Source organism: Macadamia integrifolia, chromosome 14 (assembly GCF_013358625.1).
Source record: "Macadamia integrifolia cultivar HAES 741 chromosome 14, SCU_Mint_v3, whole genome shotgun sequence".
In the NCBI taxonomy this organism is placed as follows: Eukaryota; Viridiplantae; Streptophyta; class Magnoliopsida; order Proteales; family Proteaceae; genus Macadamia; species Macadamia integrifolia.
The window spans coordinates 30,645,612-30,664,030 of NC_056570.1; the positions used below are offsets into that span (position 1 = coordinate 30,645,612).

The following is an 18,419-nucleotide window of genomic DNA, read 5'->3' on the forward strand; positions in this document are numbered from 1 at the left end:
GAACACAAAGGCTCAATATAGATGAGAATTTTTTTATCTCATGATGTATAGGATAGTAATTTCACACCCGTCTATGTTTAGGCTGCAGGCAACTTAGCAAGAACCTTTTTCCCATTGGTTTCATACAGACCAGATACTTTTCATCATCTCTTACTATACAGGTATAAGTACAAGAACCAGATTTTGGACAACAAACAGAAAATGTAACGGTCATTTTGGATATTACCAACGACCAAATTGTAATATGATGGTTAAAATAAAACAATCTAACTTGGCCCTACCTGGGGAAGATATTAGGGTGAGAAAATCCCTACGGAGTCTCAAAGCACGTGAAAGTATCAAACTAGAGAGTGGTGGACAGCAATTCAAAAATAGGATAACGATGAACTGCAATTAAGACCATTTACTGTACTGGTCCCACCTTTACTATATTGGTCCCACATTCGACTTACCATGGATAGAGATACTGTGCTAGCGTCTTGCTGGGAGGATAAAATTTCATCCTTCCGATATCTGAAAAGGAAATTATGCCAAACGAGCATGATATGGAAAAGATGGGAAAGCCAAGCTGAGAAACCCTAAAGAAAGATTTGTCCTCCCCCCTCCTCTCTCTCTCTCTCTCTCTCTCTCTCTCTCATATATCTGTCTTGTGCTTTGTGAGACAGTTTGGGCTCCTTTCTGTGTCTTCCTGAGTCTATGTGTCTAAAGACGCCATCTTTATCCTGATTTCCATCTCTCTGTGTCTCTCTTCTCTGGTACTGAACAGAAGACTCATTTTCTTGATCTACCACCTCTTGTTAGTCATCATTGTTTCTGTGAATCTTCCTCCTCCATCACCATCACAACGTTGTAAAATGGGACGTGAAGAAATAAAGGCGTATCTGACGGCGAGGCCAACAGAATGGTATTTAGAAGAAAGGAAACGTAAAAGTATTGAAGGGCATGAAGGGAGAACTGATAGGGTAAATTCTTCCCTTTCCCTTCCAATAAAGTTGTTGATCTGGTATTGTTTTGATATGGTTACATAGTCTCCTAATTGGTTAGGATTATTCAAGACCTTAGGAGATCCCTTAGATTTTCTATTACTATACCTAATAGAGGCATCACTAGGGCAACTTAATTTCTTCCAATTGAAAGTGAAAATCATGTTTCTTGAATTTAGAACTTTACTACATTAAGAATATTTTAATTGGCTTTTGATTTATAATCAGATGTTAAGTAGCGAGTTTGGATCATCCTCATACGAGAATGGTTCTCATATGGTTCCCGATATACACATGGAATTTTCTCTCAATGTGAAAACCTATTGTAAGAAGAGAGAAAATTCCATGTGAAGATTAGGCATCGTATGAGAACCATTCTCGTACGAGGACCTGATCCGAACTCTTAAGTATCCCTAGATTTGTCACAGTTATTATATAGTTTGTTTATGATATTGGATTAATAATAAAATCCATAACAATGTTTAATGTTAATTGTGTTTATGGTCCTATTCCATCGATGATTTGCTCTATGCATTCAATATAGAATCATTGTCATAACTTCAAACATGAATATGATTTTAGGTAGAATATATTTGCTAAAACAATGAACAGTGAAGTAATTCCTTAAATCTTTCATTGATGTGAGTCCTATTTATATACAAGAAGATACTATCTTAGGTCGATTACAAAATATGCACATACCATCTCCAGATTACAAGATTATCATATACTTATGGTTTTACAATGGTAGGAGATCCACACTTACTATATTGTATGGACTGTGGATATAGTAGATAATTGTGCATATCCACACTTGCCATGTATATGGAGAGTGAAGATATGCATGGCTGTATCCTTGATTACAACCACCACACTTGCCATGTATATGGAGAGTGAAATATGGTAGAATAGTATATAATTATGCATATCCACACTTGCCATGTATATGGAGAGTGAAGATATGCATGGTTGTATCCTTGATAGCAGCCACCACACTTGCTATGTATATGGAGAGTGAAATATGGTAGATGGCTATAACCTTGGAATACAGGATAATTGATGTGGAGTTTCCTAATTTGGGGAAACCAATCCATATTGGTTGATAATATTAAGCTTATGGTCCTTTAGTTAAGCTTTGTAGAACTCGAACAATTCTTGCTTGGATAGGGCCAGTCCTGATGAGAATGTACCAGGGCTAGTAGCACTCTAATCCTGAACCCAAACTTCAGTTTCTGCCTGATGATCAGTAATAATATTATCTTTACATTCACCAGGACCCCTAGATGGAAATTTAACTTCTTCATATACACCCTTAACTAGAGTCTCAGATTATTTTATGTATGCTCATGTTCATGCGTAATTCTTTGTGATTGTTACTTTAATTACTGATATATGAGACTATATGAATGTGTGTGTGAAATCATCATGAGAGGCTTGGGGTAGTAAAGGCTCAGTGACTGAGCTGATTGCTTGGTATGGAAATTACAAGTTGGGATGGCCAATTCCTCTGCTAACCATTGCTTCCTGACTGGAGGAATCTTTCCCAAAAATAACTTGCTCTTTTCTAAATTAAAGAATTGGCCTGAACTGCTTTGATATAATGTAAGGAAATTCTTCAAATTTCTAAAATACCTTTTAAAAGCATTCATGAAGATGAACACATCATCTGCAAATAAAAGGTGAGTTGGGACTTCAACTCCCTTAGGCCTCGACATAAGACCTCCTCAGCAATGATAAATAAAATAGGAGAGATAGGATCTCACTGCATGAGCCCTCTACTAACATCAAAAAATCCCACAGGTCCTCCATTGTGAAGAACCGAAATCCTGGCAGAGTTTAACATAGAATGGATCCATCCCTGGGTAGGGTATCAAATGCCTTTCTTATATCAATCTTCAATCCAAGGCCACCGCCCATAGAAGAATTTCCCATAAGGTTTGCTAACTCCAAAGCCAACCCAATATTGGTTTGAATGAATTTCCCTTTCTGGAAAGCACCTTGCTTTGGAGAGATAATTCTTGGAAGAACATTAGAGATGCGGATGGCCATAATTTTGGATATATAGAAAAAATTCCTCATACATAATGGGCAAATTTTTGCTAAAGATCTAGCCCCCTCTACCTTAGGAATTAATAGCAAAAAAATATTATAAATTCCATTAGGGAGAATACCTGAAGAGAAGAACCCCTTCACAGCTCTGCATACATCGAAGCCGATAACCTCCCAGCAAGTCCTGAAGAAAGCTCCCGAAAACCCATTTAGATCGGGCGAGCTATCGGGGTCAAGCTCCCAAACAACTCTTTTTATCTCATCAACCTAGGGAATGGAGTCCATAGGCGATCAGAGTCTTAAAGGATCCTGGGAATATAGTTGAGTAGTTGAGGGTGACTATCCAGCTCCACCCGCTTATGAAAATTCTCTTAAAAATCAGTAATATAGCTGCCCAACTGATCCTACTCTGAAATCTCATCACCATTCTCCAGAACAATGCTCTTGATGGAATTTTTGGATCTCTTTATCTGGCCATAACATGGAAATCCTTCCCGCAGCCACCTGATCCTGGACTTCTGGGCCCACGACTTCTCCTAATTGTCAATAGCTTTCCAAAATCTAGTGTTAGCATCAGCCTCTAGATCAAAAAGTTGCTCAGAGAAACCCTCCTCAATACGACATTGAATGGCATCGAGATCAGTCTTCAAGCTAGCCACCTCATGATCCAAATTAGAAAAAGCCACTCGCGACCATGTTCTCATAGCAACCTTCAATCTCTTTAGCTTCTGAGCAAGAATATAAGTGTAAGATCCAAAAATATCAACCCCCAAGCCTCCCGAACCATGTCTACAAAGTCAGGATGGTCCATCCAAAATTTATTGATTCTAAAAGGACGATTCTTAGGCTTAGAAGAACGGAGCATGCAAATAGGGAAGCATGATCTGAAGAAACACGGGGGAGAACCTGTTGCAAACAATCATCAAAGGTCTCCAACCATTCTTCATTCACAAAGGTCCTATCAAGAACCGCAGCCACATTCCCTCTTCTTCTATTGTTACTCCAAGTGAATTTCCTGCCCAAGGAAGGGATCTAAACCATTGAAGCAACATCAACCATGGCACCAAACTTTGTGGCAGCACCTAAATAGAACCTGCCAGAACCCCTCCTCCCATGGTCAAATAATATTGCGTTAAAATCCCTAATGATAATCCTAGGGCGCCCCATCGAACCAGAAGCCAACACCATCCATAGAGCCCTACGATCAGCTCTTAAGCATTTGGCATACACCACCGAAAGATCAAGAAGGATGCCCTTCTAGTCAACTTGCAGGGAAATATGCTGGTCAGACTTGGAGGTAACCAAAGGAGTCTTTAAATTCTGCTTCCACATCACCCATAAGTTGGGGTGCATATTAGGCCTTACATTAGAGAGGAAATATGCTTCAAACCCAAGCTTATTGAAAAATAACTTAGGAAATCTCGACACAGAGATCATAGGCTTAGCTATAAAAATCATAATAGGGGCATTATCATGAACAATCTTACTTAAGGTTACCTTGGCAGCAACCTTCTTCAGACCACGGATGTTCCAAAAGAGAACACGCATGAACATATGTGCTGGTTTAGGTGATCAGTCCCTGCATCAGACTGATCCTCCACGTGCACCTGCTTCCCTTTTTGCGTCCTCATTTTGATCCACCTTTGCTGACCTGCCTCTCTTTGCAAAGTTGCAGAGTCAACCCTCTCCACTTCTTACCTTGCGGTAACTATGCCATCCATCTGCTGAGCACCAACTCTACCAGCAACATGGCCACCCTGGATGCTAGACCCCGACGATTAGGATACCTAAGGCTTCTGCACAAAATACCCATAACCTACCCCACGGCCTAAGAACCAGGCCTTTCATTAGAAACTCAGTCGGTATCAGTGTTAGGCCTTGGAGGAAGCTAGATCTCCCCATGCTCCAAACCCGGGCCCACATCTTCTGACCTATTTCTCACGCCAATAACTACCTCCAGCCTTGCATTATTTTGAAATTTTGATTTAGACTCCAAAATAGGACTAGCAGCTCTATTATTGGAGAGATAATCCACATCAGTGCCTAAAGGAGAAGGTCTCCTTTTTTGGGGCGTACCAGACTCCGAAGGATTCTCTATCGTATCCGTTTCCTTGCCAAAAGCTCCTTCCATAATTGGAATATTCTCCCTAGGATTCTCACCCTCACCTTCGGCGGTTACACCTCCACCACCGTGCAAGGCACCATCTCCTCCTTGAGAAGCAAGGCCGCCTCCTACATGTTGAGTTCCGCCCAAAGAAAGATTAGTCTCTGGAGCCACTGAACCCCTTGGAGATTCGTCTACATAGACCCCACCTAGGATGCCACCATCGTTCCCCTGTCGAGCATCCTTCATATCAGCAATCTTCTTCTCCCTACGATCTCCAATTGTGTGCCCCAATTTTTTACAGAACCCACACTTCCCCAGAGAATCTTCATAGATCAATTTTTGTTTGAACCAGAGAAGGTTTGCGGTCCTAGGATGTTTGCGTTCAACCTGGATCTCCTCCGCCCTCAAACCCCCCACCTCCATCTCCACAAGAACGTGGGCGTCATTCCCAAACACTACATTTTTAGCACATTGATCAAGAGCAATAGGATGACCTGCAGCCTTGTCATTGTTAATAGCACTTTTTCATTCCAATATTCAAGAGGTAAGTCGGGAAGGCACACCCAAACTAAGGCCTTGTTAATAAATTTCTCATTAACATTCAAATCAGGTTGCCATCTCTGGAATCACACATACTGCCTTCCTACTTTCACAGGGCTCCTCCTCCACATAGATGCCATGTCTCCTTCAGATTCAAATTGGAAGATAGTAAATCTTTTACTGATGGGCACCATCTTCACATTACCCTTAAGGTTCCACGAATCATGAGCTTCCCTACACACATCATCTAAAGATACAAATCTGAAATTTAGTCTACCAATCAAAGCATATCAATACCTTGCTAACCGTTCTTCATTTTCATCCTGAGGAATAATCACTTTCGTAGAGTTCCCAGCATGAATAGGATCGGGTAGAACATTCACTTCAGGGAGAGCACTCCCAACAGCTTTGGCATAAGACTTTTTGGAGCAAGGATTGCAGAGGGCCTTCCAACCTCCAACACAGCAGCAACAGATTCCTCTGCAGTAGTTCCTTCTGCTCTCTGTAGAGGTGGTGATCCATCGGGATCCTGGCCATCACCCAAGACCCTGGCCTCCTCAGTGTCCTTGTCGCCCTCTCCATCACCAACACTCTCCATCTCCCTCCCAAAACAAGTATCTGTATATTATCAACTAGATTTCTTCTTTACTGTAGCTTAGAACCTTAGGCTTTCCTTTTGTTAAAGGTCCCAATTGATTGTTGTACCTTTCATAAGTGAATTCGTGGACTTGGTCACGGCTCCTTACTTCCTGGGGCTAAAGGTGGACTATCCATCATTGTGTATGGGCCTTTTTCCTATTAGGGTTAGCTTTTCGATACCCTTCTCTTAGGATTGTTAAACTTTTGACTTATATGATGTTGAATGTTTTATGCTATGTATACAAACCTTAAAACCATGAAGGCGTATTCATATTCCAATCCCTTTTTTATTTTTTTTTCTTAAGTTCATATTCCAATCCCATTCACCATTAAAACCATAGTGCTGCATAACTTTTGTTTACAATATGAATGGTTTTGCGGTGTAAGTACTAAACTGTACAAAAACTCTACTTGAACAAGCATGTCTAAAATTTATTGGAGTAATGAATTAGGAGTTGCCAACGGAAACAAAAAATAGTTCAATACTGTTAACCTTCGAAGCTAAACTAAGGCTGCTAACACAATCAGCCTCTACCACAATAATTGAATACTTTGACAAAAGATACGTGGGCCAAAAAACAGCCATTTGGTGCTAGGATCGTCCTTAACAAGTAGGGAATAACTTAATCACAACATTTAAATTGCAGTTCCCGAATGTAAGCTCTTCTTTTTGAGAACAATTTTAATGTAGAAAATTCAATAAAATTGACTCAATACAATGTCGAGGACAGGTGCGTCTGGAGTTGCACACTCATAGGGTCGTTTAGTGCCATTTTGTCTTGGAATAAAATTTGTCAGCATAATCCCAAAGTTGCTTGATTTTCCATTGTTTGAGGGACACACCTACAACCTCGACAAGCAACATTTGGGTGGAGGTTAATGCATGGTAAGCTAGCTGCCAACAGATGAAGTTACTTGCGGGAAAGGCATCCCTTTAGCCTCTCTGTCTTTAATAAAGTGATTTAAATTATCGAATAAAAGGAAAAAAGAAAAAAAATTCTATAGCGATTTTATCCTTCATTTATTGGGTATATGATAAAATGGCAAGAATACCACTTTACTGGAATCAATTTTTTTTTTCCTGAAACTTGGCAAGTAGACTTTATTAAATAAGGGGAAAGAATAAAGATTACAATGAAATGATGGACTATTTTTTTTTTTTCCTAAGAATCAGCAATGAATTTTATTAATAAACAATTGAAGATCAAAGAATGAGAGAAAAAACAAACCATTGAGCTACTTTTCCACCTTCGGCATGGCCATTAGCAGAAAAAGCAACACAACCAAAGGAAATACAATCAAATGGTTACGAGAACCAAAATCTAGGTCTCAATTGAGCATCCCAATTAATATCAGATACAAGAAAAGATGGAATAACATCCCAAGTATAAGAGAATCTAGTTGAGGCAGCATGCTTTGCGAGTTTGTCCGCTACACAGTTGATCTCACGGAAGTAGTGGGATATATACCATAAACAAGAATCTAGGTAGCTCTTAATATACCACCACTCCTGCTGAAACACCCATGGAGTTTTTTTGTTCTTGATGCACATTACGACAACCATCGAATCGCATTCAATCCATAGCTTTCGGATATTCATTGATCTTGCATGATTGATACCAGCAAAAAAAGCTGTGAATTCAGCAACAAAGTTTGAAGAAATCCCTTCATAATTTGCGAAAAACCTAGAGGGAACCCCCTTCTCATCACGTAAAATTCCTCCAGCCCCAGAGCAACCAGGATTTCCTAGCGAGCACCCATCAATATTGAGCTTCCAATATCCCAAGGGAGGGCATTGCCAAGTTACTTCAACAATCTTCCTTGTTGCTGATGGAGATATTAGTTCCTTTAACCGTCTGGAAAATAAAGCTCCGATACCAACTTGATATTGATTGGAACTAACTTGGAAAAATCAATTAAATCTTTCAACATCGCCTTGACCACAAAAGAATGATTTCTCTCCAAACATTCATATTTCCGTTTGTTCCTTTTAGACCATATATGGTATGAAATGATGGACTACAAATCCACCTTCATCGTGGTTATCAGTAGAATAACAGCCTAATCGAAAGATTACAAGCACTGATGAGAATTTGTATTTGGGCCTCATTCAGCTAAATGCAAAGGTTCTTTATATCTTTGGGTTGAAAGGGATTCTATTGCATTGGTAACAAGCATCTCAAATCAGAGCATCCCATGGATATTTCGGCAGCAATAGATGGAATAAAGTGGTTACCTTACTTCCATTACATGGAAAATTACCCACATTATGAGAGAAGGAAATACCATCGCAGATATTCTAGCAAAAAGAGGGGGCGTCATCTCAATCTTCCATATCTTGGATGACACAGCTTGATTTTGTTAATGATGACGTCCTTTGGGACGTATAGAAAATACCTAGATTTAGATTTATTTCAACTTAATTTTCTATCCTTCATTTGTAGTTTCTCTATTCTGAGTCTTTTGCTAATGGCAATGTTGTAGGTGGGGTCTCAGGACATTGGTAGATGGGCTTTAGGTCTCTACTGATGGTAATGCCGAAGATGGAGCTTAAATTCCCTTCTATAACTTTATATTTGTAGTGATTGTCTAGATATGCCTGGACGCTTTCTTTGTACATCCCCTTATTCTAATATATTTTTTCATTTGCTGATTCATAGCAAAAAAAAGTATTTGGGCATCATTTGAGCATCCTAGTAATATCCTCAACTATGAAAGAGGTGGTGCATCCCAAGACGTAGAAGTCCGAGAAATTGCTGCATGCTTGGCCAGCTTGTCAATGATATAATTTGCTTCATGGTAGCAACAAGAAACTGTCCATAAAGAACAATCCAATAATTCCTTGTAAGACTGCTACTGGAACATCCATGGAATTGTATGATTTTGAATGTATGCCACTATGGCTTGAGAGTCACATTCGATCAAATGGCTCCCCCAATTCATTGTGATTTCCTGGTGAATGCCTATGAAAAAAGCTCTAAATTCTCCAACAAAATTCGTAAGAAATACTTGAAAATTCACAAATAATCGGATAGGAATTCCTTTATTGTCTCTAAAAATGTCACTTAATCCTATTCAACCCAGGTTTCCTAAGGAGCAACCATCTATGTTCATTTTAATGAAGCCTTGCTTTGGAGGTTCCCAAAGAATTTCAAAGAATTTTTTTTTTTTTTTTTTGCTTCTCACTAGGATAGTCTTGATATGCAAATGTCTGGATAATAATAGGCCAGAAACCGACTTTACATTGATAGATGCGAAGGAGGATAAATTAGCTAGATCACAAAAAATTTCCAGACAAATAAAGGATAGAAAACCACATATGGAAGCTCAATATTCTGGAAAGGAATAATAATAAGAAGAGCAGACCAGGCCTGTCGCAACTGAACAACATTTGTTTTCCTCTTCCACAATGAAAATTGTTCCTCTATAGACGGGAACCACTCCTCTAGATCTGAAATAAGAATAGGAGCTCCTTCCAAACATAAGTACTGAACCCACAATCAAGAAAAAGATAAGACAAAGATTATTGATTCTTATGGCATAAATCACACCTAGAGACCATAGGCACCTTGTGCTTATTTACTTGATCATCAGGGAGAAGACATTTGTGGTACATCCTCCATCCAAACAGAGAAAATCGAGGATTCAAGCCTTTTTGGCACACTAGGGTTACCCATCTCTGGGGTCGGTTCTTGAGTTCGATGCCTTCCCAAGCCGACTTAATGGAGAACTAACCCAATTCTGAAAGGAACTACACTCTCTTGTCAGACACTATAATATATGGAAGCTCAATATTTTGGATTTGATCACATATCACCGTTAGTGCGGGATTTGAAGCCACTGGAAGAGAATAACACTTGTCCTCTATGAAGTCTGCCACCAAAGTAGTTAGATCATATGGAGAGAAGGAATTGCTATCAAGGACATCAACTATTTGAAAGCCCTCCAACCAATGATCATGCCAAAAAAAGATAGAGCTCCTATCACTTACCATCCACCCTTCAAATTCTCCAATAAATTCCCATACCTTGCATATACTAGGTAGAATTGATGATATAGTTGAAGTCTTCAGTGAAACATCTTTAGCAACTAAACTACCTCTTTAGAGTTTTCGGTAACAATGACTGATCAGATTTTATAAAACAGCCCAACTCTTCTAATAAGGCAAGGTTGACATCATAAAGTCTTCGAATACCCAACCCGCCTTCCTTCTTTGGCTTGCATAGGTCATCCCATTTGACAGCTATAGCTTTAGAGGTTAATGCATCTCCAGACTCGATGAAATTTCTGAATCAAGTCTCCATGAGGGCAACAACAGACGATGGACAAAGACATATTGAGAATTTATGAATGGGAATGCTACTCATGACCGTTTTAACCAACTTAACTCTAACCTCCATAGAGAGAAGGTGGCCCTACCATCCTGATAGCCTTTCTTTAAATTTATCCACTAGAGGCATAATTAATCCAATTTTAACCCTTCCCTTGAGGAACTGAACACCAAGGTACTGTGTTGGGAAGCATTATTCAGGGATTCACAAGACTTCTTTGATCTGATTTTTCCTTGATGCAGGGATTGGACCAAAATACATATGAATTTTATCTCAATTGGAAGCTTGAATAGAATAATCTTGGTACTTATCTAGGAACCTCTTGAGATGCTTCACACCACATAAGTCCACGTTGATGAAGATGAAAAGATCATCAGCAAAGAGCAAATGAGAGGGAGGACGGCATTTTTAGGCCCTTGGAGCTCTTTAACTAAGCATGTTCTTCTTAGTGCCTGGAGCCCTTAGCATAGCATTTCTTCATCAAGAATGAATGATATTGGAGAAAGCGTATCTCCTTGTTGAAGACCCCTTTCAAACACCCCCCCCCCTAAAAAAAAAATTACGATTGGTCCACCACCATTGATTAGCATTGATAAGTTCATTGTATTAAGGGATTTTTGAATCCAATCAATCCATCTAGGATGAAAACCAAAATTTTTCAAAACATCGAATAAGAATTTCCATTTTAGAGTATCAAAAGCATTTTGAGCGTCTAGCTTTAAGCCCATCCTAACTCCAAAGTTCTTTTTTCTCATCATGTTGGTAAGCTCTGTGGCCATGCCAATAGAAGAGAATATCACCTTTCCTTTTTTAAAAGCCACTTATTCTTCTAAAATAAGTTGAGGGAGCAAGGCAGACAGAAAATTTGCTAGATCTCTAGGATGAGCTTAAAGTCAAAGTTTCCTCAACAAATAGGCAGAAATTGGCCAACCTTCTTGGCATTATTCATCTTCGGGGTCAAAGTAAGGAAAACTCAATTAATGCCATTAGCAAGGAAATCAATCCTTACTATCTTTAAGTCATAACTTTGTTCCATAAGTGGAAATTAAAAAAAGAAAAAAACTCCTATATAAGCTAACTATCTATCAAGAGAAATGTAGATGACATTGCTTTAATTCTATATTCTTTGGATTTTTAATGCCATTTTTCTGCATGGACATTTGCAATCAAGCAAACTAAATCGTAATAAAAGTTGAAGAAAGTAAATGACAATGGTAGCATTACAAGGTCTACCAACATATGCCTCGTATTAGACCACAAAATAGAATATTAAACAATGGGTTCCATTTTATTTCCAAAGAAACCAAGGTTGAGGCCACATAAGACATAAATATTGCAACTAAAGCATATTGATCCAAGTAGCACCATTGATGATGCACAAGGTAGGTTTGCTTGTTCACAATGGATAGGGTTTGGGGGAGAGTATGTATCAATATCACAACCATGGCTTATATCTTTGTGCACTTCCTTATCTATGTTAGGGTGGTTTATAAAATCGGATCCCTCGCTATATGCTCAATTTCTGCGAGGCCGTTTAATGGCTAAGGATGGAACCCTAAGGAAGCAATCCTCATCTTTTATTCTTCCTGGTCTTCACAAAATTTGGACATTTATTGGTGACGCCGAACGTTGGATTGTGGGAAATGGTAGCTTTATCAAATTCTGGTATGACAGCTGGGTGGCGGGTTCAAGAATAAAAGATATTCTTTCTCCCAATGTTTCTATCCCCATGGATATGACAGCCACAGTAGCTGATTTTATTGAAGATGGAAGTTGGTCTTTACCTGGGGTTTCAAAATCAGCTCTTGCTGGTATCTGTGATAAGATCAAAACTATTGATCTCCCAACAATGCCTATGTTTGATCGAAGAGTATGGTCGCTTACTAAATCAAGAAATTTCACTGTGAAATCAACATGGGAGGGAATGAAAAGCAAGAGGCCAATTCATGAGTGGATGAGTCTAGTTTGGCTGAAAGGCCTACACCCACGATTTTCCATCTATGGTTGGCGTCTATGCCATAGCCGTCTTCCAACTGATGATCAGGTTTGCAAGTATGGAGTTCCTTTAGTGTCTAGATGTGATTTGTGTTTCTAAACATGAGGGAGAGAGATGTCTGAGAGCCCTCTCACAGTCATAGGGGATGATCCAGGAGGTGGCTTCCCGCCGGATAGGGGAAGGCAACTCCGGTTAACGGACTTTTGGAAGGCTCAACCTCCCATGGAGCAGGCGGTTTTGGATGGGGGTAAGGAGCCTTCTGTTGCTGCAAATAAATCCTTCGCCTCCATTGTTGGTTCTGATACCGAAGCTTCTACAAAAGTGATCGCCCCAACTGATCAAGTACCACACAAATCTAATGCGAATGTGGTTGGTTCAAACACACCGATGGTGGATGAACTGCCCGACCCTATTCATGCAGGGAATTCGACCAAGGTGATCATCCCCCAGGAGGCTTACGAGGATAGATTACTAAAATATCGATTTGCCCTGATTGGTAGAATCAATTTTTGTTTTCTTTCCCTAGATGATGTTCGCAGAGAAGCCCGTGACTCTTGGAAACTGAAAGGTAAAGTGAAGATGATACCCATGGGTAAGGGCTTCACGATCTTCCAATTTGAGTCTGAGCATGACATGGCCCAGATGTGGAAGCGAAGCCCTGTGAAGATTGGAGGTCAACTCGTTCGGTTTCAAAGATGGCGTCCATATTTTAGCATCCATGAAAAATTGATCAATAAGGTCCTGGTTTGGGTGCGATTTCCAGATCTTCCTCTGGAATATTGGCATGAAAAGGTATTATTGACAATGGCTAAGGCGGTAGGGAGGCCAGTTGGTCTCGATCAACGCACCAAGAGCGTTATATATGAAAATTATGCTCATGTTCTGGTGGAGATGGAAGTGGGGGTTCCAAGGCTGGAGGAAATTCAAGTTGAACGCAAACAGCCTGGGACTCAAACTTTGTTCTGGTTCAAGCGACAGTTGATCTACTAGGATTCATTGGGGAAATGCGGTTTCTGTAAAAAACTGGGCCATCAAGTTCATGCCTGCCGAGAAAAGAAGGCCTGTGACGAGTGACTGAATGCTCGAGACAAGGCAGGGATACCAGGGGCGGTGTATGAAGAAGACAGAGTCAACTCGGGAACAAGTAATTCACCGGTTCGAAACATCACTTCTTTCTAAAGAATAGATCACGATCTTGTGAATTTAAATCCAAAAGGTGTAAATACTGATGGAGTAGTGGAAGGCACTGTTATTCCCATTAATTCCTCACCTCAGTTACCAAATGTGGAGGAGGGTGAGATTTTAATTGAATTGATTTCTCCCACTCACAATGCTATCATTCCTATTTTGGAAAATCTGGAAACGGCTCATGAGGGGGAGATATTAAATACGGAATCTCAGAATAGGGAGGAGATACACTCTGAATCTTCTGATTCAGAGAAGGATTCGGTATCTTCTGATGATGAGTTGGGCCGGTCTGATGGGGAGTCTTCCTCTGAATCTGGGTAAGAATCAGACCATGATACGGTCAAGGGAGGAGAACCGAACCAGTTTGGTTCAGTTTCAACCACTGGTCTGTTGGAGCTTCAGCGGCAGGTGAGCAAGTCCATGGCACCCTCCTCTCATGGTGGGGTGAGGGTTTCTGCTCATCATAAGAGGACAGGGGTGTCCCTAGGTAGTTCTTGAGGAGGTCTGACCAGCAGGGGGGTCATACAGCGACGAATAGGGAATATACTGCCCCATTGCAGCTCCCTTTGAGCAGGAAGGAGATTGCTCAGATGGGTGTTCAAGCTATCAACAAGGTGGCAGAGATGATTGAGAAAGGGACCGAAGCAGGGGAGAAAAAGAAAAAGAAAAAGAAAAAGAAAGGTGGTGGTCAGACCTTGAGGTCGGACAAGTCTGATGGAACATCTTTTTAATTATGCGGATTTTCTATTGGAATATCCGAGGTGTTCGAAAGGCAGCGGCTTCTAGAGCATTGCATATTTTTTTTCGTGATCACTCCCCTGATGTGGTGTGTATTGCAGAGCCCATGGTGGATTTAGTGTCTTTCCCTGCCTGTTTTTTTAATCATCTGGGATTCATGACCGAAATTACCCATAATTCCCATCTTGATAAAGTGCCAAACCTCTGGGTAGTCTGGAAAAATTCTCTTGCGAGGCTTATGGTGGTGCAGTCCTCAAAGCAGATGATTTCAGTTTCGATGCAATGGAATGGTCAGCAGGTTGTGGTTTCTGTGATTCATGCCTCGTGTTTCAGGGCAGAGCGTAGGAATCTTTGGGTGGAGATGGGCATTGTGGCTGCCCTGTCCCTTCCATGGGTTGCTCTAGGGGACTTTAATGCCACGTTGTATTCTCATGAGAAGAGGGGTCTTGGTAGATTCAATCTGGGTGCCACGACAGAGTTCCAGGCCATGGTGGATGCTTGTGATTTGATAAGCTCTCCGTCCTAGGGGTCCAAATTTACCTAGACTAACAATAGATGTAGAGGACATGTGGCGGCAAGGCTTGACAGAAGTTTTTTCAATGCTCAATGGTTGGAAGTTTTTGGTGATGTGGTCAGAAGGTGCCCATAGATCAATTTCAGATCATGCTCCAAGCCTATTTTCCTCGGCAGAGATTACTAAGTCTCGAAATGCTCCTTTCAGATTTCATCATTTTTGGATGGAAGAGGAATCCTTTGAGGACCTGGTGAGGGATGTGTGGTCTAGGGAGGTTAGGGGTGGTCCCATTGGCAGGCTGGCATATAAATTAAGGGCGGTGAAGAATGCTCTAAAAGGGTGGGCAAGACAGACTTTCCCTAACTTGGATGTAGCTCTTAAAGATGCTACTGAAGAAGTGGAGGAAGTCCAACGAACTATCGAACAGGTAGGGATGTCTGATGAGTTATACTCCAGAGAAGCAGAGGTGAAAACTAAGCTCTTGAAAGCAGTGGAGATGCACGAAAAACTTTGGGCTGAAAAGGCTCGTTGCAATTGGGCGAAACTTGGAGACCGTAACTCAAAATTCTTTCACCTATCGGTTAAGGTGAGACGTATAAAAAACAGCATTCGTACTTTGAAAAAACAAGATGGTACAGTGGTCTCTGAGCCGCTGCAGATGGCAGAATATGTGTCACTTTTTTTTGAAAATTTTCATAAAGCGGACCATTGCATAGATAATATGGAGCTATTGTAGGTGATTCCTAATGAGGTGAATAGGGAGGACTCTTCCATATTAGAAGCTATCCCTGCCAGAGAAGAGATTAAGAAGGTGGTATGGGGGTTGGATCCATATAGCTCTCCTGGCCCTGATGGGTTTCAAGGAGCTTTCTTCAAACAGTGTTGGGAGATAGTGGGTGACGATTTTTGTGGGGCTGTGACTGGTTTTTTCCGCTGTGGGAAGCTTCCGAATGGAGTAAATAACAGTTCTGTGACGCTAATTCCAAAGGTTGAGGGAGCGGTCTCTCTGGATAAATTTCGCCCCATCTGTATGGCAAATTTTTTCTGCAAAGTCCTGTAAAAGATCATGGCCGAGAGGTTATCTTGCCTTCTTCCTCGATTGGTGTCAGATGAGCAAAGGGCGTTCCAGAAAGGTAAGATTATCTCATCAAATATTGGATTAGCCTCTGAGCTTGCTAATTTATTACATACATCTCAGAGGGGGTGGCATGGGTATTAAGATTGACGTGCAGAAGGCCTATGACACATTGTCATGGGATTTTCTTTTTGCGGTCTTGAAACGATTCGGCTTCTCGGATGTGTGGTTAGCTTGGATTCATGAAATCTTGGTTTCTTCTAGAATTTCAGTGTTATTGAATGGTGGTCCGGTGGGTTTCTTTGGAGCTGAGAAAGGTTTGAGACAAGAGGACCCGCTATCTCCTATGCTTTTTATTTTGGCAGAAGAAGTGTTGTGCAGGGGTCTAAATGGTCTATTAAAGGTGAAAAAATTGAAGGCGCTTCCTGGTCCTAGAGGTGCCACTGTTCCCAGTCATCTGCTTTTCGCGGATGACATTTTTATCTTCATGAACGCCGGAGCAAAATATGTTTGATGTCTGAGAGAGTTCCTGCTTAAATACCAAGAATCTTCTGGCCAAAAATTCAGCTTGGAGAAGAGCAAGGTTTTTTTTGGCAAAGTCGCCCCTCACAGGAAGAGGTATATTTCTGATCTGTTGGGTATCCCAACTTGCTCTCTTCCAACGAGGTATCTTGGGGTTGAGATCTTCAAGGGCGCTGTCAAAAAGGATAGGATGCTCCCTCTTATGGATAAAATTAAATCTCGATTACAGGGATGGCAAGGCAAACTCCTTCCAATGGCTGGTCGTGCAAAGCTCATTCGGTCTGTGATCTCAGGTATGCCTATTCATAATTTTTTGATTTATTGGTGGCCTGAATCAGTGATTAAAATGGTGGAGCACTGGATTAGGAATTTCCTATGGTCAGGGGATATTTACACAGTGAAGAAAATCACTATGAAATAGGAAGAGGTATGCCGGCCTAAGGAGGAAGGGGGTTTAGGTATCAGGCGATTGAGGGATGTCAACTGTGCGGTGCTTAGCAAACTAGTGTGGCAAATGAAGCATGAAGGATCTGCTTTTAGTTCCTTCTTGAGAGCTAGATTTGTGAATGAAGGTGGAGACCTCAAGAAGGGTTATAGAGCATCTTCGGTGTTTAAAGGAATTGCGAAGATGTGGAACTTTGTATCTCTATCTGAGCATTGGATGGTGGGTACTGGTGAGGACATATTTTTTTGTCAGGATCGATGGGTAGGCCCTCTGTCTATTGCTGAGCTCTCCCCGCTCCCTTTGTTTCATTTTTCTCATAGCATTTGCAGAGTGGCAGACTTTATTGGAGACAGTCAGTGGTGTCTTACTCCTATTCAGTCTGAATTTTTAAATGATATATTCAAAGCTATAGGGAATATACCCTTGCTGCAGGGTCAGAACGACCGATGCTGCTGGTCTCTATCCTCCTTAGGAGTTTTCTCCACTAAATCAACCTGGGAAGCACTGAGAAAGGTTCTCCTAAAGTGGGCTAGGCAAAAGTGGTGTGGAGCTCGGTTTTGATCCCCCGCCAATCAGTGTTTGGATGGAGACTTATGCATGGAAAGCTTCCTTGTGATGACAAGGTAAAAAGAAAAGGAGTGCCGCTCCCTTCTAGGTGTGAGGTGTACAATAAGGCTGAGGAGTCTATAAATCACCTGTTCTTGGAATGTGATGGAGCTGTCTACATTTGGAGGGTGTTTGCTGAAGTCTTTGGATTTCATTGGCCCTATCAGGGGGATGATTTTTCAGCGCATGTTTCATGGTGGACTCAAAAATCCAAAGCCATTGGACTGTCTCAAATGTGGATGGCAGGTTTGATTCTTGTTCCATACTTTATTTGGATGGAAAGGAATTCAAGGAGATTTAGGGGTCTGCATCGATCTTATGGTCAAGTCTTTCATACAATAATGGAGGAGATTAGAAGACGTGGCCCAGGAAAAAGTGATAGAATTAAATCTCGACTAGATTCTGAGAGATGCTTGAAGCTTAATATGGAGGTTCCAAGAAGGAAGATTAAAGGGGTGTGAGAAATTTTCTGGCTGCCTCCGATGGATGGTTGGTGGAAGCTAAATTGTGATGGCTCGTCCTTGGGTAATCTAGGGAATGTAAGAGTAGGTTGCATTATAAGGGACAGCAAGTGCCAGATTGTATCGATTTATAGCTCCTATTTAGGAATAGCTTCAAATTTCCATGCTGAATTTCAAGCGTTAATTGAAGGAATTGAGAGAGCAAGAGAGATGAATTGTGCATCT

At 40.9% G+C, this 18,419-nt stretch overlaps 1 protein-coding gene across 1 annotated transcript in view; it reads left to right on the forward strand.

Annotated features, from left to right (window-relative positions):
- Positions 1–462: 462 nt before the first annotated feature.
- Positions 463–18,419, forward strand: part of LOC122061377 — a 48,711-nt gene continuing 30,754 nt past the window's right edge. Inside the window, exon 1 of the mRNA XM_042624620.1 lies at positions 463–962. Coding sequence (XP_042480554.1) covers positions 855–962 — 108 coding nt within the window. The 5' untranslated portion in view covers positions 463–854. The remainder of the gene's footprint in view (positions 963–18,419) is intronic.